This window comes from Plectrocnemia conspersa, unplaced genomic scaffold (assembly GCF_051122295.1).
Source record: "Plectrocnemia conspersa isolate PC_06_02 unplaced genomic scaffold, ASM5112229v1 ptg000012l, whole genome shotgun sequence".
Lineage (NCBI taxonomy): Eukaryota > Metazoa > Arthropoda > Insecta > Trichoptera > Polycentropodidae > Plectrocnemia > Plectrocnemia conspersa.
This window is the reverse complement of record NW_028277176.1, coordinates 31,478,494-31,506,153: the sequence shown is the minus strand read 5'-3', so window position 1 is coordinate 31,506,153 and position 27,660 is coordinate 31,478,494. Positions and strand designations below refer to the sequence as shown.

The 27,660-nt window shown below is 28.2% G+C and overlaps 1 protein-coding gene across 1 annotated transcript; it reads right to left on the bottom strand.

Moving 5' to 3' along the window:
* LOC148228992 (segmentation polarity homeobox protein engrailed-like) lies at positions 1 to 27,660 on the bottom strand. The gene is made up of 4 exons (XM_088200167.1): positions 27,539 to 27,660; positions 24,623 to 25,520; positions 3,110 to 3,207; positions 1 to 583 (listed from the first exon to the last, which is right to left on the bottom strand). Exons 2-4 carry the CDS (start codon positions 25,494 to 25,496, stop codon positions 353 to 355), a joined length of 1,203 nt encoding a protein of 400 aa, XP_088056293.1. The 5' UTR covers positions 25,497 to 25,520; positions 27,539 to 27,660; the 3' UTR covers positions 1 to 352.

The following is a 27,660-nucleotide window of genomic DNA, read 5'->3' as shown; positions in this document are numbered from 1 at the left end:
TAAAGTAATAGTCAATCATTTTTATTGCCTCATAATTTACGTTTGTACAATACATAATTCAATATTTACTAAATAATAAATAATTTATGTGTTTATTTACAGAGTTGTGTTTGCGCGAAATTGATGGCTCACGAATAGTCTGACATGTATGAGCGTATTACGTAAATAAATATACAACATTATATACAGTATTAAAATCTCGAAGCGTTATATATAATACATAAACATAATTCGGCATTTGGAAAAATCACAGGTTGGACCAAAAATTTCGCAGTTTGTACATAAGTAGGTTTATATAATTAAAAAAGATTAGGTACGCTATAAGTTTTTTTTTGTTTTGAGATATGATTTACTAAGTTACGTTTATTTCGTCTTCGTCTTCCGAACCGCTTGCTGTAGTGTGGTTGTAAAGACCCTGCGCCATCAACTGCAGAGCTAATGGATGTTTTTGCCCGCTGGTCTTTTTTATCTTGGCTCGCTTGTTCTGGAACCAAATTTTGATCTGGGCTTCGTTCAGACCCAACTCTGAAGAGAGCTGCTGTCTTCTTCTTTCGGTTAGGTAGCGATTTTCGGTAAATTCTTGCTGTAAAGAAAGACAAAATTTAGATTTCTGATATGCATAAAAAATAAATAAATATTTTTTAATTAGCTCTTTTAAGATGATATTTAATAATTTTTAATCTAAATATAAATGTTTATTATATACTAAATTAATAAAAAGCTTAAAAAACTATCTATATAATATTTGAAAGCTTGTATTTTTTATAGTAAATTTTTAGTGATAGATTTTTTGAAAATTATGTATGTTTTCTTTAGGACTTTGTTAGCGAATTTCTTTACGTGGCATTTGAAAGTTGAATTAAAATAATGAACAAATAGGCAATGTTATTATTATCTTATTATTTATATGCTACATAATTTTGCATATAAACCATTGAAATCAATTTATCTAATATATTTTTTGAGCTTAATGTATAATAATATAGGTAAACTATGTATATTACATATTTATATAAATTAGTGCATTTAAAATACTATTTTATATTATATTAACCATATTTTTGCTACAACTTAAATCGATTTATTTATTGACGTAAACGCTGATAACAGTTTGCAGCATTAAAAAATCTCAATAGTTATGTTTTTTATATGTCGATTTTATTTACAATTTTTCTTTAGCAAAAAAAAATATTGATTGATTTTAATTTTGGCTATAATAAGCTTTTCCCGTAATTTTTTTTTAATTTGCTTTTGTAATTTTAATTTTGTAATATTTCTATTTTAACAGCAAAAATTAAAGCGTTGCTAAATATGAAATTGTTCCGTAAAAATGTATTATTATATTTAAAAGAATCATATATAACTCCAATAGTATGTTTAATAATATTTTATATACGCTTTATGATACAATATAAGTAATTTTATTAAATGATCAGTAATTTTGTTACAAAATAATTAGTATTTATTTAAGAGTTAATGAAATAGAAAATCTTAATATATTATTTATTGCGGTATATTCGTTATTTAAAAGTCGTAATTTTAATCTTCAATTTTACTTTAATTATTTTAATTAAGTATAAAAAAAATTTTTTTTTTTTTTATATAATATGATATATAATACACTTTACATTTATTATTTTGCCTAATTAAAATTGCTACAAAATAAGATAAAATATTTTTTAAATAGTCCATTTTTAATATTTTTCATTTATAAACTATACTCATTTTTTTGTATAATATCTGATATATTTTAAACTTATTTAAAGTTTATTTTTGTGCTTCAAAATAATTTTATGATGTTTAAAGTATAAAGAATAAAACGATTGTAATTATAGTTCTATTTGAAAAGGTAATCTTGTTTGAAAATCAGTAGTTTTATCAAATCAGTAATTATTAAAGTGGCTGTCTTTTTATATTAAATATTATGTTTTTAAATTAAATGGCAGTTATATTTTGATCGAATGTTGATATTTTACCAGAGAACCATAATATGCTAAGCATTCGATCAAAATACAACTACCATTTAATTTAAAAACAGAACATTCAATATAAAAAGACAATCTTTTTAATAATTACTGACCATTAATTAAAACTACTGGCTATTTATTTAATCTACTGACCGATTAATAAGATTACTGATCTAATTAATAGAGGTATAGTAACCTTGACTTTATATATTATGAAATTGCTCCTTAAGAATCCGCAATAAAATATTTGTATACTAAAATCATATAAATATAATAAAAAAAAATAGTTTCTGTATTGTCTTTACGGCAATCTGGAAGTTATTGACGATTTATTAAAAGGTTCCTGACCAATTATAATTAATAACAAACTTACTGACAGTTCTAATTGAAAGTTACTGCCCACTGATTTAAAAAACAAATTTCAATTGTTATTATTACTATCGAAAAATACAATTAAATAAATTTATAGTAGTAGAATTAAAATTTAATTACATCAGTACATTTTACATTTATTTTATACAAACATAATATTCAACGTTGAATTATTTTGCATTTAATCAATATGTACTATGTATCATAATCAAAATGTAAATATTAAGGATTTTTTTCTTATAAAGAAGTGCAAAAATTTAATAATAATCAGCAAAAAATCAATAAATTTAGTTATTTTATCTTTATAGCAAAAATTCAATAATTCAACGAAATTATTTTTATATTAAATATATTTGTATGACAAAACTACAAAATTTATAGAAAAAAGTAATTTATTGTAATTTTAAATATTTAAAAAAAATACAACAAAAAATATTCACTAACAATACCGCTTAATAAATCGAATTATTTTATCTTTATAGCAAAAAATTAATCGCGTCATAAAAATATTATAATATAACTTGAATTTATGTATTATAAAAGAAAACAAATTTAGAGCACAAAATTATAGTAATTTTAAATATTTTTCAAAAAAAATCACAGCAATAAAGAATCACTCTCTACACCGCTGAATAAATTGAGTTATTTTATCTTTATGGCGAAAATCTTTAGCTATTGTAATATTCTTCAAAAAACTTGTGAGTTAGAAGTGCACAATTTAAAGCAAAAAGTTATTTATAATAATTTAAAATATTAAAAAAAAATCAAACCTTGAGTCTAGCTAGCTGCGACCCACTAAAAGCAGTCCTAGGTCTCTTATCTTCAACGGTAGTAGTCTCCTTCTTTTTAGACCTCCTGGATCTGGGTCCTGTAACAATAAAAAACACAATTTTTATTACGAAACTTCACGGCTATTAATTCAATTAGGCCATACTAATAATTTTCGCGTTATCGCTTGGGGTAGATCTAACACACCCTCGTCCCGCGAGGATAAATCTCTTTGGGGCACGAGTCGTTGTTTACAGTCGTTGCGGGGTTAATCCGACAACGATATAGGGGCGAGCCCTTTGATTAACTGTTTATTTTGTCGGGCCGGCAATAAAATGGCCGCTGTACTACAATGCGAGGGCTTATTAATAAACATGGCGTAATATCTATGTGAACATCTGAAAGGGGGAAACTTCGTAGCTTTGATATTATTTTTCATATTAAAAATATTTATAGCTGCTGAGTAAGACCAGCTAATATACAAAACCAAAATTCAGTTTAGATGTATTATATTTTATTTCTTTCACATATTGAAACCTGTAAGGAGTGCTCGTTTATTATTGTATGGGCTATTATTTTCAAAATCGATTGTGTAAATCAATGCACCATAACATTCCCCAATTCTAACAGAGATGCCACCACTTGTTTCAAATGTGAATAATACGCAATGCATCCACAAAGCTTGGCAGATATGACCTAACTTTATCCAAGGAGATGGAGGCCAAACTCTCTAAGCATATAAAAACTCTAGTCAACATGTTCTATGACCTGACAACAAAATCCATTTGTGGAAAAAAATAATATTCCTCATCGATTCAATACGGCGCGGCATCGCAAATGGCTGGCAAAAGTTGGCTAAGTGGTTTTTTAAAAAAGAATAAAAATATTTCTTTGAAACATCTAACTGCCACCAGCCTTACCAGAGCCATCGGCTTTAATCAAACACTACTTACTCACAAAGTTTCCACCACACGCCATATATAACATGGACGAATCCGGCATCTCAACAGTTCCGAACAAACCTCCTGAAGTACTTTCCACGAAAGGCAAAAAATGTTTTTAAAAAAAATCTCCATTGCAGAGAGTATAAACGTGACTGTCGTATGCGCTATGAGTGCGGGTGGGGATTATGTTCCTCTTGCATTCATATACACTAAAAAAAGGACAGTAGAAAATGTAGAATACGGTGATAATGAGTCTTTAATCCAACAATTAAAAAATAGCATTAAAATACATTTTAAAAATTTAGAATCCACTGGCAAAAGAAGTCCAGATTTGGAAAATCTGTATAATTCTTTATTGCCTATATTAAATTTATCACGTCATATTTAATCAAAGATACAAATATAATAAAAATTGGACTCTTAACGGCTTATAAAAGTAGTTTATTTAATAGCTTACAAAAATTACCCGGAACTGAACCAGGTATCCGGTTCTTCCTCAAAAATACCCGTAGAACCGGGTATTTGGATGCCCTAGCCAGTGTCGTAGTTAGGGTATGTGCCGCCCAGGGCGATCCTTAAAATTACCGCCCCCCCCATATATTTTTTGCAGAATCATACAATCAGCATTTCTTAAAATAATAAATTGGTTATTATTAAGCTCTTGTTATTTGTGGATTTATATATTTTTTAGTGCATTCAAGGTTAAGAACCACACTGGACGATCTCATCGCGAATATGCCGCCCCCAAGCAAGTGCCGCCCAGGGCGACCCGCCCCCTCCGCCCCACCATAGTTACGCCACTGGCCCTAGCCTTAACAAAATTAACAAAAAGGCGAAGTCAAACCTCAAGAAACGCAAATCAACACTTAAGAAAAATATGTGGAGCTGCCCAAGATGCAAAGAAGTCTACAAGGAACCGATTTCTGAAGATTGGATAGAGTGCCTAATGTATATTCAGTGGTGGTCCATATAAATGTAATATCTGTGCCTAGATGTCCGATACGCACTCTTAGGTTTCCAGGTTCGCACTTTTAAGTAAGTGCCTGTACAGGCGGCCCTCGACTTTCGAACGTTCGACTTTCGCACAGTTCGCTATTTCACACATAAAAAAAAATTAAATTTAAATTTAAATATATATATATATATATATATATATATATATATATATATATATATATATATATATATATATATATATATATATATATATATATATATATATATATATATATATAATATTTCCACAATCTTTAAGGATATGTTTCCAAAAAACACAGCAAAAAAAAAAACATGGATGAAATGGAAAATCTTTGTCATCGTGGATCGATGACCAACATCAAAAAGATGTCCCTCTGAGTATTTCAATTATTCAAGCAAAAGCTCTTAGTTTACACAAAGATTGGAAGGACAGATTAAAAAAAGATTTTAACATGGTTTTCAAGCAAGTAACGGTTGGTTTTACAATTTTAAAATGAGGTATTCTTTTCATAATATTAAATTTACTGGAGAATCGGCTGATGCGGATAAAGATGCTGCAAAAGAATTTATTTCCTAATTATCCAAAATTATTGAAGATGGAGAATATTCCTCTAGACAAATATTTAATGTAGATGAGATTGGTTTATTTTGGAAAACTCTTTAACAATGAAAAATATGAATGAAGCCTTCACGCACCTTGACAATTTTTTAAATATTATGAAAGATTGTGATCCCAATGGAGAACGCATATCTCAAGTGCGTAAGGCGATCAATAAAGACATAGCATGTTATAAAATACTATAATAAGAAAAGAAAAAGAATAGTGGAAAACAGTTAACCCACTTAAACATGTCTCTTAAACGCCTCTTAAACATCTTATATTTACTTGATAAATAAATATTTTAAAATACACATAATTTTTTTTTTACTTCCTTCTACTTTCGCACGTTCAACATTCGCACACATTTTCAGGAACCAATTATGTGCGAAAGTCGAGGGCCGCCTGTATATATATATTATCTATTTAAAATGTTATGAAAAGATAAATATTGATAAATTCATATAAAATATATAGTACATTCGGATCGGAATCATAAATTGAGCACATAAAATTATATACTGATTGTGTTCAAAATATTATAGCATTCTCAAATATGAGGCACTTATCTAAATATATTTTCGTGACTCTTAGCTTTGACGCAACTTTGGGAACTGCTGTTATGTAGCTCGAGTATAATTGAAATAAATAATTGTAACAACAAAATCGATTCAAGTTTGAATAACCTCGCTTTAGATGGATGTCAGAGTCGGAATTTCGGCCAAATATGCTCGATAAATCAACCGGAATATAGCCGCGGAGCACGCCACGAAAATTCTCAGCGGGGTACGGCACACCCCGTCCGGTCGCCGCAAGGTTTCGGCCAGATCGTCGCGATTACCGAAATTAATCACACAAACGCCGCTCTTTTTTTAATTCGTTCGCTTGGCTAATTATCTAAATTAAAAATTTAATTTATTGCGATACAACTTAATTGTTATGAACGCGAAAAGACGCGTGCTAGCGCTTCTCAAACTTTTTGTTGCTTTGTTTATGTCACGGACGTTAATCTGATGAGAGATAAAAAATGCGACTGTAATTAATTACTTTTTTAAAATATGGCTCGCCGAAACAAGTCGATCTCGTGTAGTACAAATAATTAACCGAGATGTGTTCTAGTCGCATAACTAGATTCTCATCCAAAATCAGATTATTATTTATTTTATTGCGGTTCGTGTGTGAATACGCCATTAGGCGAATAAATTAGCGCACAACTGTCATCATAATTACTGACCGGTTTGGTCGATTTTTTTTCGGAAGGGGTAGCCATGTACCTATGTACATCTCGAGTGGGGTATAACGAGCACATCAAATGTTTATCAAGACTGGGCGAACAGATGGCCGGCAATAACAACAACGTTAAATTACACACAAACGCGTAACTCGGCAACGACGGCTTCTACGAATATCCCCGGTGGGCCGTTATTAAAAGGGCTTAACGACCGCAGTTTCCCCGAATCACACATAGCTCGGTATACATAAAAATGGACTTACCTTTGTTTTTCAGCAACGTAACCTAACTAAACCGACAATATAATAACACTTATTCATTTTCACACTATTGGTTAAAAGCGGGAGACGAGGACGAAAAGTTTTTTGTACATCAATGTTACCACTTAAAACAATCGACCTATTTAAATGTTTGTTCGTTCCACAATCAGACTTTCAGACAACATAGGCGTTTAATACTGATTATCACTTAGTTATATAACAACAGTAGATTCACAATATTAATAATAATAATATCGCGGTTTGGGCGTAACGGGATCATTGTGATTCGCACAGAGGCGGATCCGGGGGGAATTCTATTATTATCTGAACATAAAACGCTGCGGATGCACCATCCCCTTGTTTCGCTCCGCAGAGGGAATTAACGGTGAGGTTAGATTGGCTCAGTTTAATCTACTAAGCGATTACAGTGTTAATAATGGCCGCCGTTCGACGGGGAACTCTCCCCTTGGCTTTGAACAGGAGTGTACAACTTTTTTATTAAATACATTTAAAAGCAAATTACCTACAGAAACATTCGCTATAAATACTCTGACGCGTAAAAATCGATTAGCAACGCAGAATCAAACGTAACTAACGCAAAAATAATTAATTTATTTTTGAAACATACTACGTAATACGGATATTTTCATTAAATACTTGATGACCCCTGCTTTATATCATTGCGACTGTTCTGGGACCATTTGCGGCCCCATTACAACCCAAAGAGGGTGACAGGATGCTGCAAACGGCTTACGGGGTTGGTTAGCACCCCGGAAAAACAATTAGTTTTACACTGTCACACAAGGGCGACAAATTAAAACCTTAAAAAAACGAGAATAGTTATACTCCACCTTTTTCTGTGAAGAATTTTGCTTTTAGTAATAATATTAGTATGAGAATTATGTTGCTTATTGATAAGCTTATTATAAAAGTTTTTATTTAAAAAAAATGATATGATATGTTAAGCCGCGCAGCGAATTTTTTTTTATTCTTAGAAATATTTTAGTAAGTATTTAATAAGAAATAAAGATGTACATAAATATAATACTAGAAATAGAGAAAATTTAAAGAAAATTAAGTATAAGAAAACGAGTACGGCTAGGGGAATTATGTACGGAGGTTTTGATTTATATAATAGTCTTCCAAGAGAAATCCGAAACAGCAAAAATATAACGGGTTTCATAAATGGAATAAAAAAACACCTTCGTACATATAGAAATAAATTATAATATTAAGACTTTATTATTGTATATTTTCATTTTTTCTTTCTGTTATGTATTTTTTATATATTTTTATATATGTTTACTAAATTTGTTAGATGTAAAGATTAGCTATTAAGCTAAATAAATTAATAAAATAAAATAATAATAAATAATAGAATGATTTTTATAACGCTATTTTTGCGATTTAAAATATTTGATTATAAAAATAACATTTTCTTAGTGGTTCAAAAATTATTTATTACCACTATGTTTCAATAAATTTGCAACTTATTTCCTAATTAAATTGTTTATGTTTATTTTTCATTATTTTAATTATATTGTAATAAAATAACAGAAAACAGTAAAATATATTCTTTTCAAAAATATGTATGTAAATTTAATCATCAAAGTAAAATAAACATTTTATTTATTTATGCTTATTATTTAACTATAAAAATATAAAATCTTAGGCATTGAAAACTAGATAATATTCTAATTTATTGCCACAAAGCTAAAATATATGTTTAATAAAAATAGATAGTGATCTTTAATTGACAGTATTTTATTTTTTTTACATATTTTTTTTAAATTAAATAAATATATAAATTAAATTTATTTTAAGCTAACCTTAAGGTTCTATGTTAAATATATATTTTTGTTAAAAAATCATTAACCAAAAATATACTTTTTTAACAAAATAAATATTCAACATAGAACCTAAAAGTTAGTTTAAAATAAATTAAATATATATGTTTAATTAAAATGTGCTATATGTGCATTAGAAATTTAAAAAAACTGTCAATTAAAGATCAATGCATATTTTTATAATACATCTATCTTATCTTTGTGGCAATAAATTATTAGTTCTTAAGGCATAAAATTCTATATTTTTATAGTTCAAAAATATTTTTGTTAAATATAGTACATAAAATTGAACAATAGATTTTTTAGTGTGCCACAAAGATTTATTATTCATTTTTATTTTAAAATAATTGTACAGAAGTACAGATTTTATCTTTTTAAGTTTAAGTAGCAACTTTTATCAAAATTTTAATGCGTTTTAATTTAAAAACAGATTAATTAATATGAAAAACAGAAAAGGATCAATTTCCAAATGGATTTAAGTTACTAAATCTCTATTTATTGGGTCAGTTAATTTATTAAACGGTCAGTAGATTAAATAAATGCCCAGTAGTTTTTAAAAAATGTTCAGTAATTATTATATATTAAATGTTCCGTTTTTAAATTAAATGGCAGTTATATTTTGAAAATATAACTGCCATTTAATAATAAAATCATCTCTTAAACAATTAGTGATCATTTGTTAAAACTACTGATTGTGAAACATAATTTTTTTTGTTAAAATCGCAACATTCGATCAAAATATGATTTCCATTTTTGCACAAATTTTATCAACATACATCTCATTTTATATCCATCGCTTATAAAATTAATTACCAAATAATTATAGTAGTAGTACTTGTATTTACGTGATGCGATATATAAAAATGTTCTCTTATTTAAAGCTTCATCTGAGATAAATTTTACTAGTTTTATGTCCTTTACAATACTAGTGGCTTATATATAATTATATTAAAATGCAATGGTAAATATAGGGTTAGATTAATTGATTCGTTTCTTGGGTGTAATTATTTTTAGCAGTTTAATTAATCCAGAAATTCTGTTCAAACATTTGCCATTAATCAAAACGTGGGAATCTTGCAACTACGATGCCGACAGTTAATGTTTTATTGTTTTTTAGTCACAATGACCTATAATTAAACAAGAATCAGAAGGCGTTTTAACCCTTAGCGGTGTAATAAAATGTATAATTCCCCACACTTTGCGAAGCTCTGCAATTCGACATCTATAGTTTCCAACCCTTTGAATTAATAATCGGACGACAATGGTCCGATAATGTCCCAAACACAATCGTCGCATGCGGACGTGGCCCATTTGCGGCCCACATGCACATACAGACAAATGACGAAATGGTGTGCCGCTCGTCTATAGCCAATTTGTAGATGTCATTATTTAGCATCGACCGTTTTACAATCATTTATTGACGAAATCGACCAGACGAGCAAACACGGCTTTGTTTGTTTGACTCTTGAGCGTTTCGCAAACACACGAAGGTGAAATGGCTTCATTCGTGTGAAAGAAGTATCGGGGATTTACTATGTTTTACATAATCAAAATAATCTAGTTTCATACATAAAAAATCAAACAAAGATTTTGAACTGAATTTCAGGGGATGTAAAAAATAATCGCAAATCATTATTAGCACAATGTATATTTCAAGAATTTATTTTAAAGTAACTCAAATGATGATATACCATTATTTTTTTAAATGCACTGCAAACTGATATTTCTAATTATATAAAATGAGTGAGAAAAAAGCTGCACGTGCTAATAAAAAATGAATGACAAATTTAAAATCAGCGCTTATACTTATAGATAATATAATTCAATCTCTGATGAAAGATAAAATAATAAAGTTTATTAATAGCAGAATAATAATGCATTAGGAAATAGTTGACAATGAAATATTATTAAAATATGAAAAAAAATATTTAAATGACTATGGTACGATTTCCAAAAATACAGTTAAACCGAATTTTGACCAATAAGAGACCGTAAAAATAATTATTTCTTCTGAGAACTCAAAAATCCACATCAAAAGCAATAAAATCGCGTCGTCGCTGACGCAGTGTATATTGTATGACTTTGTTATAATTGATTTATTTATTTATTTAAATTAAATAAATATTAAGTGACCTAACAGGCTACCCCAATGCGTCACGATAGTCGAAAACAATATATTGCATTATTACAATACACAAAAAATATGTAATTTAAATAATACATTATAAAAAATAATAAAAAAATAATAAAATAGTATTAAAATACAAAAAAATATTTAAATCAATATAGGTACGACTTCTAAAAAATACATCTAAACCGAATTTTGACCAAAAGGAGAGCGCAAAAAACAATTATCATTTCTCAGCAGTCAAAAATCTACGTCAAAAGCAATAAAATCGCGCCGTCGCAGTGGTAACGCTTAATTATTTAGTGTATATTATATGACTTTTTATAATACATTTATTTATTTATTTAAATTAAATAATACAATGTATTGTTTTCGACCATCGTGACGCATTAAGTTTTAATAGTAATCTATCGTTACTATGGTTGGGATCAACTGATCATATTCACACTTACCGTAAGATATAAAAGTAATCATAAACCAGACGTGGATATGATTAAAAAGTAACGCGACGGTGTCATAATTGGAGCAATTTGCGATTATCGAACGATTCAATCGCCTTCGCGAGGGTCATGCAATAAGATTGAGTAGTAGCTGTTGCGATTCGGTTCGAGAAATGTTCCGTATTGGATGTATTAAACGCATCGTGAATGGTAGAATGACACAAATAATGCAGTCACGCTGCGGTGCATTGAAAATGAAACCATTTTCCGTAATTGTATGCAATTTACCTGTTTGTTCGGCAAACAGAGACCGGCCGCGTCCGGCCTCCGGACTCGAACCCTCAATTAAGTTGCGCGCCTAGCAAAAACCACTTTTTGTACCGCCGACTACAGTGACTGTTCACCACGCACGCGCCGAGCGTAAAGGTCAAAGGTTGACTTTTAAAATGTGCATGGAATTTAAATAAAAGAAAAATTTTGCGCTTGAAATTTTTTCGCTACGCGGCTAAAACTTCATCATTTACAGTGCAAAATATTTTGAAATTTACACGACTACTATTCATTGCATTAAATATCAGAACAAAGTTTTTGAAACATATGAAATGTTTTATTTTGAGGAATATTTCAAAATCTTGGAAGGTTTGGAATGTTTTTCTACTATATTCAAATTATTAAAAATATTTACATTGCCTTTCTAGGTATTGAGTTTATTTTTACCAAATATTTGATCCGGTGTCGAACGTGTGTGGGGCCGATTGCACGCGCCAAAAGCGTCTATTAACGGTTCATAAATAATGCTCATTAATTCGTATGTAAAAGCGATGTTGATTTATGGGCCATTCTATAGCGGGCGTCTGTCAGCGTCGACGCAAAAACGACGTGTAAATCTATCGCCGGCTCTAGCGCGAGCCACACACGTTCGTTAAAACGAACCGATGATGTATTCGATTTATGTGCATACATTATGCATCAACGCACCATTGTTAGCAGACGGGAAAATTTTCGTTTAATTGTAAATTGATAATTTCGTCGTTAACGAGCAAAAACACTCTTATGCACCCGAGTCAAAAACACACACTTTTGATTTGAATGGATGATAATTAAACGAGTATCAGGTAATTACAGTGAGAATGAATTATATAAAAAGAGGTTAAAGCTTCATTATTATTGTATAGTATAAAAATATTGTGAAAGTTATATCGCCTTTTTATCTAATGATAAAATACAGAATTTAGACATAAAGCTATTTTTTTAATTCCTTATTTTCAAGTGATTTGATATTGGCTTTAATTTTATGTCTTTTTTATAAACTATTTAAAAATACATATGTCTGTAATAAAATAACAATAACAACAAATGAAGTGATCTTTATAAAGAATAGACAGTGATCTAATCAATATATGGTCAGTAACTTTTTAATAAACGGTCAGTCAAGTTTAATATTGAAAATATTTATTACTGTAGAATTTTTATTGAGCAATTTCATAGGTGGTAAAGATTGTAATGAAAACTATATTTTTCTGCAAAAATTTATTTTATTTTTATGCATTTGTAAAATTTATAGAATGAAATTAAAGTAGAATTTTATAAATCTATTTATTAAACAGTAATCTACTGCTGCGAATTTTGTAGTTTTTCTATATGTTTACACTTAAGAACATTAATTTTTAATTTTTTCATTAAAATATTTTATTAACAATTTCCATGTTAATGGAAATATATAATTTCATATCTAGCAACGCTTGTTATCGTTTTCTGTTAAAAAAGTGTGATTTAAAAAGGAATTATTTTAAGAGATTTATGCCTTTTTATTTTCAAAGCATTCATGCATAAATACTTTGTTTCATATTTATGTAAGATTTTTTGTGAAAAGAATGTTATTCATGGGGTGCTCACTGTTCCGACCAATGAATGCTCACTTCTACAGTAATGCACAGATAATTAGATTTGTGGAACAATTATTTTATATATAGCTCATTTTATTTATATATATATATATATATATATATATATATATATATATATATATATATATATATATATATATATATATATATATATATATGGATTTTTAGATTTTCGCGGTTATAATTATTTTTTAAATCTCGGGATTCATCGCGATTTATGCTTAAGTACAAGTAAGCATAAATCGCGATGAATCCCGAGATTTATATATATATATATATATATATATATATATATATATATATATATATATATATATATATATATATATATATATATAATATATGTATATATATATATATATATATATATATACATATATATTAATATTATTAAATTGTTTTTATTTTTACGCAGCAATATATTTAAAAAATAATTTATTTACGTTGTTTTTTGAATAAGTTCCTCTATATTTCGCCGGAGATTGTCCCAGCATCCTCAGGAGTTTTCACATTTTTTTATTTTATTCAAAAAAACAACCTTCCCTGCGCATTGTAAAAAAATTGTACTCTAAAAAATGTGGACTCCTGATGATGCTGAGACAATCTTCGGCGAAATATAGAGACTCGTTCAAAAAAACAAGATGAACGCGAAAAAAAACACGTAAATAATTTTTTTCATATATATACATGTATATATATATATATATATATATATATATATATATATATATATATATATATATATATATATATATATATATATATATATATATATATATATATATATATATATATATATATATATATATGGTTAATATTTCTAGGAGTCGGATTACTCCGCGTACTTTTTTGATTCCGTGTGGAATCATGGTCCCTACGTTTCGGCCAGATTCGCCCAGCCATCCTCAGGGGAAAATTGAGAATATGAACATCCGGTGTGGGCAAAGCCCAGCATGTGGTTGTTCAGATCTTACTCGTACTTTCATGATTCCACACGGAATCAAAAAAGTACGCGGAGTAATCCGACTCCTAGAAATATTAACCAAATATTTCTCCGCGAAAACGCATTCAACCACATTACCACAACCACTTACTTGTATTCTATATTTCGGCCGAAATTTTCCGGCCATGATCACGAATTGTTTCCGAAATTAAAAAACCTTTAGCTAAAAATAATCAACCTTACGAATAGAGGGCCATTTTTAATTTAATAATATACAATACAAAGAAGAAATGATAAAACCTACTAAATATTTGTTTTTAATTATATTGAAGTTTGAGTGTAGGGTGAAATAATCATGAAAAAGCTTGGCTAGAAAACTAAGGTCCTTACTTTGACGTTTATTGGATGTGCGTGCTAGTTGTATGTTGACGTGTTAATACAATCAATTGAGATGCGAAAAGTTTTAAAAAGTGATAGTAGGAGGGTTGTAGCATATGTAATACAGATAATTACAAAGAGCTCCCATACATTCACTATACAAAATATGTATATGTATATGATTAAAATCATATAAACAAACTCTATATACCTTAATCACTAAGTTGCCTTAGGTTTATGTTCTCCAATTGGAGATAGTTAAATACGCATTATGCGCAGTCCGTCATCGATCCCCAGCAGCGCTTCCCAAAGTTACGCGCGCGTTAATCGATCCGCGGTGTTTTTAACGAGCGAAATTAATTAAAGGCGGTACATTGCGAGCTTTTGACGAGTGACGCGTATTAGTTGCCCGTACCTAGGTATAGTATGGTGGAGTAAAAGTATAATTGACGCCGCGTGTAAATCTTTCAGCGTGCCGGGATTTATTTCCGTAATGGCCCCGGCTCGTAAATCAGAACGTTTATAATAAGTCACGAGGAAAGTCGGCTTTCGTCTCGAGACTTTTATTGTTGTTGTGACCACCTTTCATCATAGGAATCGACGGCAATAAAAGTTAATTGGACGATCGCCTACCAGGATAAACGCGGCATCCGGCCGGATGAAAAGAGATTAGTGATGCTAGTTCGCCACTGAATCTCTGAAACTTCAAGATGGCACAAGATTCGCTTTCAGCGTGAGATTGCTTATCGATAAGGCTAGAGATGGACAGTAATGACATCAAATGAACATTTGATAATGGGATTTATAATTATAGGACTGACTACTTGAATATAATACACAAGTTCTTCACAACCAAATAATCTGTCTCTATATTAAAATACTTATAAAATCTGTAAGATCAGCAATATTATCATTATTCCTTTGAGTGCCACCCAACTTTTCTTAGGCACATTAAAATATTTGCCATATATTTTTGCTTGATATGTACCGTAGAATAAAAAATCACTTAGGTATGCATATATGATACTTGAAAATCACTTAGGTGTGTTTATATGATACTTGAAACATTTATTTTCATATATAATGAAACATGCTATAAATATAATTTATTTAAACCTATATTTTTTGCTATACATTAAAACGTAGATTTTTTAAAGTAATATAATAAAAAAATACACGAAGCGTATTTTTTTGCCAGTAAGAATTATTAATCTAATTTATATGTAAAATTATACTTTGAAAACCGAGCATCTAGTTTTTAATATACAAAATATCAAACATAAGCAGTTTACAAAATGGTGGGTTACACCATTAAAAAATCATTCCGTCTGGCTCAGCAAAATTCAAGTATCTGTATATGTTGCAGATTGCTGTTAATGTAAGTTTTATATTGTTCTAAAATATTTTTTATTTTCTATTCGCGAAATCGTTGGCTCGCATGCCATCTCTAACGATCGCTACTTTTACATAATAAAAATACTGCTCAAAGAAATTAAATTAATTTAAACACCAACCATATTTTTTACGACTGCGTATAAATTGTTGTACTTATGTGAAAAGTTTTACTATTCGAGTAATAAAATTTTCTCATGCATGTATTGCTCATTATTATTATAACCATAAAATTTTAGTAGCTACTTTTAATTGTAGTTCGACAAATTAAGTCCGTAAGAAATGCACTTAAAAATACTTAATTTTACAAAACAATAATAGTAATTAAAACGATGATAATTATAGTTGTATTAATTAATAACAATAAAACTCACGATCGTTCGAATTTATTATAAACTGTGCCTATACACTATAACCAAGCAAATTGATATTATATTAAAAATATATTATTTAACTCATTGTATAAATAAATTTTAAAAAAACTATTAAATTGTTCCTTTTAATTACGCTACACGGCTTAATATATAATTTTTTTTAAACTAGCTTATATTGCATTTTTTTATATTGTAAATATAAACGTTTAATACAAGATTATGAGTTTAATAATATACATTCATTGAAATTAAGTAGAATTTACCAAAATAAATTAAAACAACGAGGAGCTGGTCCGATTCGTATCATTTATTTTAATATTTTATGATTTTTGTAATTGTTGTATTATTTAAAATATATATTTTTTTGTATATTGAAATATTACAATGTATTGTTTTCAACCATCGTGACGCATTGAGGTAACTTGCTATGTAATGATAGTCTTAATTTAATTTAAATAAAATAAAATATAAGATAAATTAAAGAATTTCTTAAAAGCAAGATTTACTTTGGTATTTTAGGAGTATATTTAAATTTCTTTCTTAGTATTTATCGGTTTGTTTCTGGCAATATTCTTTACTTGTGAATATTATATTTTATTGAGCGTGCGTTATATATTATTTTTAATGAAAATGAGCTAATAATCAAGGAAAATATAATTACAGGTGTTACTCCATTCCGAGCAAGCATAGGTTATTACGGGCCTAATTAGTTTTTTATACAGTATAATTTTATTATTTACTGCTAATTTGTTTTTTTTTGTTAATTATCGGTTTAAGGACCGCTGTGTCAGTAAGCCGTATAAGCCTTTGTTTTTAATTTAAGCTTGGAGCCTAGATGTATATCCTAATGTTTTACGTTTTTTCTTCGTTTAATACAGTTACATTGTTCACGTTTTGCGTGTTAATAAAATAATTATACAAATGTTGTACTTTTATACAAACTAAATTACAATTGGTTTAAGACCGTAATAAATAATTATGAGAAATAAAATGAAGAGGAACGGGCTGAGACAACTACCCTGCTATTTAACTTCGATCTTTCGGTTATGAACTTATAATGTGTATAAGATAAGTATGCCTTTCATATTTCAAAAGCCATGTGAATTTTTCTGTGAAACGATTTAAAGCAAAGATTTTATTTTATCATACCTGCGATGTTGCATAATGAAAATTAAATTGAAAGTAATAAAATCGAAAGAGGGTTCCGCCCACAATCGATTTCGTTCTATATAGGCAATAAATTTCCACTGCATCCACTGGCAACTTTGTAAATCCAATAATTTCACGTAAATGTGTACATTGAGATTCAGCGAAGGCAATCCGTTTTGCCATTTTGTGCAAAAGTGTTTCGCCATATACATAAGTATCCAGTATAGTATGAGCACTCGTCATTCTAACTTATATGGGAAACGGCTAGTTGAGCCAAGATAGATATGTCAAGTCAACATCAGCTGCTTAAGTGGAGGGTATTTAATTCGAAACCGGTTTCGGATCAACCTCTCCGACGAGTGAATCACTCGACTATCCTTTTTCACAATCATTACGCGAGTGCATCGTATGTTAGTATGTGTGCGATTCGACCTACGATGGTTTGTGTTTGCGAGCTTTCTTCGGAAGTCGAGTAATTGGTCAATTTATGACATCTGCACAACAAATTTAATTCAACCGTTGTTGTTGTGGTCTTTGTTCGGGCACGCAATCCTTTGTTGTAATTAGATTGTGTTGTAACGTGTAACATACACGTACAAATTTAGTCAAATCTCTACGGAATATTTCACAATAAATATCATTGTATTTGATTTATGTTATGAAAAAATTGTATATTTTAGTGATTGCGCATTTATTCAAGAAAATAATGCAAGGAATCATCTTGACAACGAAATAACAAACTAAATACTGAAGTTTAAAGATGTGTTTCAGTGATTCGATTATAATATTGCCAATTAAAACTCAATTTAGAAAGAAATGTATTATGAGCCGTAGAAGTTATCAACTTTAAAGTAGTTGTCTGAAGCAATAAAGCAGAATATGAAGAGCTTCTTTATCACAAAAAAGCACGCTTACTTTCAAGAGCCATGTTAAAACTAAGGGAATTGGTTTCATTTTTTTTGGAAGAAAGAAACGTTAAGAGAAAAATATTATATATGGGTATTATACTTAGCAGATATTTTTTAAAATATGAAGGAGATAAATGATCCCATTCAAAATCGTGATTTATTTTTTTATGGAAGCCATTGCAATTTTACAAGCTTTTTAAATAAGCTATAAATATGGAAGGAATAGTGTAAAGTACAACATAGCAAATTCACAATGTTTTAAGAAGTTCTTGTTGTTTTTTAATATAATGTATAAAATATGCTTAACTCATTGACCTCAGGACAAAAAACTTAATTGAATTGGAGTTTAACTCCAAGCTTCAGGATTTTATGCTATTTATGCTGATAGTTATTTTCAACACTTGTAACAATGAAAATATAAGCTTGCAATAAATCAGATATTTATTAGCACATAAGTGTTAAATACTACATAACAATTTAATATTCTTAGTCAGGATAAACAATAGCAGACTTCACATTGATATGTGCTTTCATATTTATTTTATTGGCATAGGGGTCCATAAAACAAAAAATGTATAGAACCTCTGTTTCAGAAGAGTACAATCAACTATAAATATAAATAAAATGAATCCATCTTTAAGACAAAAATATATTATAAAGATGTATGTATGTATGTCACTATAAAAAAACTAATCGATAAATATTATCAGTAAATTATATATAATACATCATTAAAATTACAAAAACATACTGATTTTTATTTAAAAAAAATAATACATTTTCTACTTAAAAATACCTAATTATAATCAACGAAAAACCTGGATTATTAATATAGCAATTAATGCAACAAGCCCAGCTGAGATTTAGCATAAAAATAATGATAGGTATTGTACTCTTGTTTAAATTAGAGCTACTACATATCCTACCTACTGTATTTTATGCTAAATATGTATTACCAGTGAATATATATTTTCACTGGTAATACATATTTTCACATATCAGAATAGATTTTCACAAGTAGATATTTTTATATTTCATTTTTTATTAAAAATCTGATCATCATGATTGAAAAGTTTTCCCAATGCGACATGACGACCATTAAACAATCAAAAATAATACAATGAAATCCCAAATATTTTTTACAGCTCCTCGTAGCTATCGTCGAAAGCATCGTTGTGCTTGGCAAGCTCGTTTACAATCTGAATGGCTTATGCAAGATATATTTCTACTAGTCAAAATATAATTTCACTGATAGGGGCTAGTAAACTAAACATATATTTGCATTATTTTTATTAAAAAAAATATAAAAAAGTTGATTGAGATATTCAAAAATATTTAATCAAAGTTAATAAATATTAACTTTGATTAAATATTATAAAACGACAAAAATATTTTTTTAATGTTTCCGAACCAAAACTAAAATAAAAATTATAAAACTATAGACCACCACTACTCTCATGAATTTCGCTTAAAAAAAGTTGTAAGTTACGCTTCACATTGAATTTAACTTATTTAACTAAAGGCAAACATGTTCAAACCAAAACCCAACATTAAATAATTTATTTGATCGTTTAATTGTATTTTTCAATTAAATATTAATACATTTGATTATTCGATTATTAGAATTATTCGCTCGATATATTCAATAATTGATTAAATATTCGTGAATAAAATTTGAAAAAAAAAATAGAATGAAACAATTAGTATACTTGAGCAAGACAGGTAGTCGTCTTTTCTCTCAATATACCCGAGCGACTAGTGCCGCTCCAAAATCGATGATCATTAAAGCGACTTTATTTTGTTACGAAATGCGAGACGAGTCGCTTCTTATTAACAAAAAAAAATGCTTTTACACATTCGAAAAACATTTGTTAATAGCAATAGTATATCAATAGAATAGAAATTCGCAAAACAAAATGTTGGAAAGGCATATCCTTTATTATCGTTTAACGCTTATCTCAAAAACAGGTGTGCGTCGCAAATACTATATTTAATGTTAGTGCTACATTTTTGTATTTGTTGTTTTAATACGTAAAGATTTTATTTTAATCAGTTTAATAATTCGATTGCGATTAACATATTTCTAGTTATTTATTTTATATTAATTAAATTCGTACAAAATAAACGCAAATGTATATCTAATTCATTCCGATCATTATTAACTATTGTATGTACAATAAACTCGGTAAAAATATGTATATAAAATGTTTTATCAATTTTGCTAAGTTAATTCAATCGCAGCTGATCTTAATTTTGATGATTTAAAAAAGTTAAAACTGACATCCCTGATAAAAAAAGTATGTTATACAAATAATTGCATTATTTGATTTTTTGCACCAATTGGTAAAAACCTAGTAGAAATTTATAAATATATTCGAATACTTTATCCATTTTTATTCAATATTCAAAGTGTTAAAATTACGAATAATTGAGAACCCTATTTGTAACGCATTGGACTAACTAAGCCATAATATGAAATATTGTTTCAACTAATTCTACACTACTATCATAATTATTATATAAGTTAAATATTTACTGTTAATAATATATTTAAATTAGAAGGGCATGAACCAAAATTATTTTCTAAGCAACCGAATAGATGTTGCTCAAAATTTCAACGGACAATCTGACGAAATACTTTCTCCTTAATTTTCGTCCAGCACAACAATAGATCATTATTTGCCAATAACGGTTCATCAATCAACATTCATGTACCCAATGCCTGTATCGATTCCTATTGCTATTACTTCTTATTCGATTAACATTTTCGCAACATTTGATCAAACAACAAACAAACAGTATCTTAAAAAAAATACACGACGGAATCCGTCACCGTCTACGTAAATCGTGTACACACGTACAATTTCCAATCAAATTGAGATATTAAACACGGAAAAAAATAAACGTAATCACGTTTATGTACATATAATTGAATATTAATCATGCGATTGTAAAGTACATGAATTACCACCTGCGAATTCATGTCCGACCGCAGAACAAATGTTATTATATGAATCGTCGGTGAAATTATCCATTTCCTAACTGTAATTACGCGTTTTTTACGTAACCAAACCACAAAAAAATACCGTTACACATGTTTTATAACGTATGTGTATGTGCGCATGCACTTTGCTCGTGTATATGCGTACAATTATGGGATTCGAGGCTTAATTACAACGGTTATTGTGTATTATGCATGTTAGGTTTATCGTTTAGTCGATGGTATAAATAAAAATTAACCATTGTTAACAACTAGAAATTAATCAATTTAATTAAATTTAGCACCTTATGTGCATTGCAATTAGTGTCTACTTAAAGTTATATGAGAATGAGTATTTAATGTTCAATAAATAGTATGCGAAATAAATAGTTTTACGATTATTGTATACTATTCAATTTTATTAATATTATGATGGAAAACTAATTTTAAAATACCGGTAATCGTATATTATTTTGATTTTATGATACAATTAGAGAAGCATAGTTAGTACCAAGTTTAACTACGTTTTTCTAAAATTTATTTATTTAATCAAGACAGATATTCAAAATATATTGAAATACTTAAACTAACTTTTTATTGATAGATAATGACAGGTCTACGTCATCGACGACAGATAAAATCATTATTTTAATATTATGAGTATATAATAAATAATATAATCTACAATAATTTCAACTATTTCTTAAATCTAAAAATTTTTTTTTCAATAAAAATCATCCGAATAAGAAAAAATTCCTATAAAATAATTAATTAACATATAAATACAAAATTTTAATGAGCTGGTATTACTAAACAGTTAATCATTTCTTAAACCTTGCTTCAATAATGTTATTATCTCATAAACTAAAACATAAGATATATAAATTGCAGGTTCAGCAATCAACTTTAATTTTAATATAGCAAAAATGAATATTTTTAATTTAATTATTCAATATTTTTTGTATTTTCCTATATATTATTTTTTTAATTTTGTGTTTATTATGTGCCGTTAAATAAAATATTAATTCATGGTTAAGATATATCCAATTTTATTTAAAAAGAATAAAAAAATTTGGGTTAAAAAAAACATTCAAAAAAGTTTCCCTACGCGGTCAACTTTCCTTCCATATATTATTTCTAACTTGCTACAATTTTATGATGAAATTTATATTAAAGATCTTTGCAATTGTTTTTGATTTTTTTTCAATTGATTTTTATGGTTCCTTAAAAATATTATTAAGTTTAAGTAAAAAATTTGGAGATGTAAATATGGTTAGTGATTTTTTTATGAAATTCAGAAAACGGTTAAATGTTTTAAATTACTTAAAATGTGATTCACGAGTGAAATAAGTAATGAAAAATTTTGGTAAAATTTTCAATCCAAAATTTTTTTACTGCGCGGTCTATTTTCCTATACGTATTACGAATAAATTTACACAAATTCATTGAAAAAATGATGTTTTATATCTTCAAAGATTGATATCTTTAAAATTGTCAGTTCTAAAAATTACTTTAAATGCAATTAATTAATATCTCTATAATGGTTAGAAGTTCATAAATGGTCAGTAAATATTTTTTTTGGTCAGTAATTTGTATAAAAGATTAGTAGTTTTTATAAATAGTGAGTTGTTAAACGATTTAACGTTTACCGTTACTTAAAATGGCAATTTATGAATAAGATATTTAAAATTTCATTTCAAGGTATTGAAAAGTTTCTTGTATTTAAATTAAAAAAATTTCATTAAAAAAAATTTCTCTGCGCGGACAATTTTTTCCCTACAGATTATTCTTGGCTATATTCATTGAAAAAATGATGTGTAATTCATTAGCAATTATTTTTAATGATTTTAGTAATTCATTACATGGCTATTTTTTGAACGGCTTAATTCTCAAAATTACGTGAAATTATAGAGAATATTATTTTATTGCAAAATATTCCAATATTTAAATTTAGAAATTTTTCACTGCGCGGCTATATTATATACTGCATATTATTATTACCTTTATACAAATTTATTGAAAATATAAATCATTTTTATTGGTTTTATTTTGTAATAAATTGTATTCAACTGTAAGAGATTTAGTTTTAATAAATGATTGATTATTTAACGGTTTAATGCTTTAAATAACTTAAAATGGCATTTCACAACAAGTGGGTTTTACCCAAATTTATATTTTCACATCCAAAAAAATTTCACTGCGCGGCCAATTTTTCGGTCATTGTTAAAATCCTAAACATTTATTGAATAAGTGACGTTTATTTTTTTACTAAAATTTTCGTACTAAAATTTAGAGAACATAATGAAAATATATAAAAAAGGACTGCTTATATTTTTGTAAGATTTATATTTTAATTTGAATAATCGGTACTTACTTTTTCTAAATGGTCAATTAATAAATTACTAAAAATCACAATTAATTTTATAATTAATTCCATTTTTACCCAAAAAAATCGGAAAATTGCTTCTTTATTGCAAAACTAATAAAGAAAAATTTTAATTTCATTGAAATTGTTTTTGCTGGATTTTGTTAATTTATTAAAAATATTAACAGACTTCTTTCAATTTTGATAGAACATATTGAATCAGTCAGTATTTTAATTAGAAAGTCAGTAGTATAATAAAACTGGTAAATTTTTAAACTAAATTTTATATTTTAAAATTAAATGATTAATTATATTTTGACTAAATGTTAGTTTTTAAAAAAACGATTATTATGAATTAGCTTAAAAAAAATAATATAAATTATTTGAACCTATACAAAAATCGCACATAATACTTCGAATAATATAATATGAACATTATAATTGTCGCTTTGACGTTTTAATAACCGTAATCAAAGCTTTACTGACCGTTAATTAAAAGATTACTGACCTTTTAATTTATTGCCTATAAAAATCACTTACATATTTATGTAATTGAATAGAGATTTAGATTTATAATTGAGTTCCCCTTAAAAATTGTAGTTTAGTTAACTGTATTTTCTCCACATTGATTTAATAAATGTGTAAATTATATTTATATACCTATGTATTATATTGTTTATTCTAATGACTCACCTGAGCTAGGTCTATCGCTGTACCGAGTGCAAAACACCCAGGCTGGCCATTGTTGATCTCCAGACTTGCTAGCAGTAGACGGCAATGATTTAGTCGAGCCCTCGTCGGATCCAGTCGCGTATCCTCCGACCCCTTGGGCCACTCCTTGAGACGAAACCGAAGAAGAAGCCGTTGAGATCGAAGAGTTCGCAGAATCGGGTCTCTTCTGAGCCGTGTCCGCTTTAGAAAAGCCGAATTCCTCTCTGGACACCCTCGGATGGAAGTCTTCCTTTTTGGTTTGCGGAATCGACGCGACAGTGCGGGTCAGCCTTCCCAAAGGCGCATACTTGGAGTTGGTAGGCGAATCGATTTTTTGCACCCTGTCTATTTTGGACTCCGACTTGGCCAACTCGTACGGCTTGTACAGAATGCTCTGGGTTGGACCTCCCGATCTGGGACCCTCTTTTTTGTTGGTCGTCTTCTTGATGGCGGTCAGGCCGAATTCCGGACGCAGGATGTTCGATATAGAGAAGTTCAGATCTACGGGTCTCTCTTCCCTCTGCGGCGGACTTTGCCTCGCCTCTTGCAACGGCGCTTTTTGGGTCAAGTACTGGTTCAAAGGATCGTAAATGTTGTAGTACCCGACGTAGTAAGGATTGTAGAAGATTTGGTTGTTTTTGTATTCTTCGATAGGACTAGAGATCGAAGCTTTTTTCAAAGTCATGCCGTCTATAGGCGAAGAGGACCTTTCGTGTTTGGTTATTGTGTTGCAAGTGTAGGGTTTCAGAGGTCTATCGTTTGGGTTTAAGTGGCTCGCATCTGAAGGAGGAGTTTTATTGGGGTCTGGACCAGGGCTGTTGGCTTGATTTGGACTGCAGCGATCTTCGAAAGCCATTTTTAGTCAAAGTTTTATTTATATCTGTGAAATAAAATCAATAATAAACAATTAGGCTTAAAATAGAACACATATAACTATAATTTTTTATTATAAAAAAAATAAAGGCAGTCACAGAACCATTTTGAAATTTTAATTTTGATCACAAAACGCAATTTTTATTATTAGTTTTATCACATTCTAGTTACTCCTTATCAAAACAAAATGATTCGAATAATACGTTGGATAAAGCCACAAAAATGATCACCCCCCCTCTCTTCCCTTTCTCCCAAAAATATTACAATCTATGAGTTAATTATGTTGACATGTATGAAAAATTATTTTCGTTTTCTTAAATAGTCAAGAAGTTTCGCCAAAAATGTTTCAGCATCGTCATATATTATTTTATCTTGTATTTTAAGAAATATTTTTTTTGCATTTTCTTATAGCGTTTTATCTTTTTTTTGAGCTTTTCTGCTAATGCAAAATGTGCGTTATATATATGTTAATTAATGTACATATAGAAAAAATATTACATAAATTTGCACTATCTTTACTTAAAAAAATATCCAGGCCAATTTCGCCAAAAATGATTTTTGCATCATCATATGATGTTTTATCTTGTTTTTTGAGTAACACTTTTTAGTCATCACAAAATGTGCGTTAAATACTTGTTAAAAGATAAATATAAAAAAAAATATTAAAGAAATTTTTCTACTTTTTAAAAAAAAAATAGTCCTTATAATGCTTTAACTTTTTTTTGAGAAACTCCTGTTTTTCTAATTCAAAATATGCGTTATATAAACAAAATATGCATTTTAATTAAAATATAAATAGAAAAAAATATTACACGGCTAACTACCTTTATATAAAAAACAAAGGTAGTTAGTCATACTAAACTGTACCTAATACCTTTATATAAAAACAAAACAACACGTTTCGCCAAAAATGTTTTTTGCATCATCATATGATGTTGATTAATATGTATATGAAAATAATATCTTAGGACTTTCCTCTACTTTTTAGAAAAAATAGTTTCGCCAAAATTATCTTTAGCATCACCATTTATTATATTATTTTAACTTTTGAAAAACAATTTTTCTGCCATCGCAAAATGTGTGTATATAGGTTTATTATGTACCAGATAATTCGCCAAAATCAGGTGTTTTTTGTTTTGCTTTTTTAGTAGCACTCAATCATAGCACAATTTGTGTTATTTAAAATCAATAATTTTAATACGCGGCTTTAGTTTTAATTTTAATAAGAATAGCTTTAATCATTTAAGTTAATTATTATACACTAAAACAATTATATTTATGGATGTTTCTTAACATTGCTGCTTTTAAATAGTCCAGAAGTTTAGTCTTTATCAAGTGGTATTTTGTGTTGAGTAGCACTTTTTGTCATCGTACATTGTCTAATTACAAAAAAAAGTGCTACTCAAAAAATAAACACCACCTGATGATGCTGAAAAACATTTTTAACGAAACGTCTGAACTATTTTAAAAAACAACAACGTAAATTTAACCTATAATAAAGATTTTTTATTCCATTGAAATTTATCTGATCGCTAAGTTGGATTTTGGTCTTTTTCCGGAAAAACAATATCTTTAATCTATTTATTAAATATATTTAAATCAATTATCTAAAATTATAGATTAGAATATGACGTTAAATAATTATGTTAATCAATCTAATTAATTAAATGTAATAAAAAAGCAATATTTTTTTAATACAATAAAATGAATTTTTAAGCAATGATTACTCAATAACACATATTGAAATTAAAAATAAAATATATTCAAAACAAGTTAACTTAAACATATGAGGTTTAAATTAAAAAAATATGTTGTATAGAACTGTTGTTAAAATTATAAATCAACATAAATTACTCAATAGTGCATTTAATACATATTTACAAAATAAATTTGTGGATCAAGATTTAAATTTAAATATATTTTATATGCAACAATAAATAAACAGTTGAATACATACACAACAGGTTTAAATAATAGTTTTAGCATATTCACAAACAACACTAAATAATGAAACACTTTACTCACGTTTCAGTGCTTAAAATCCATCCAAATCCGTAGAAAAAAATCCCAACGTCACTGTCAAGAGTTTGTCACTACTGTCACTGTCACTAGCGGCGTGCTCCGGCGCGCGAGTGCAAGAGTGAAGT

Excerpts from the sequence above, each read along its gene's own strand:
- LOC148228992 (XM_088200167.1), bottom strand. The coding sequence starts at position 25,496 with ATGGCTTTCGAAGATCGCTGCAGTCCAAATCAAGCCAACAGCCCTGGT. Across the intron at positions 3,208-24,622 it reads CAGCGATAGACCTAGCTCAG|GACCCAGATCCAGGAGGTCT; the intron begins GTGAGTCATTAG and ends TTATTGTTACAG. Across the intron at positions 584-3,109 it reads CGCAGCTAGCTAGACTCAAG|CAAGAATTTACCGAAAATCG; the intron begins GTTTGATTTTTT and ends CTTTCTTTACAG.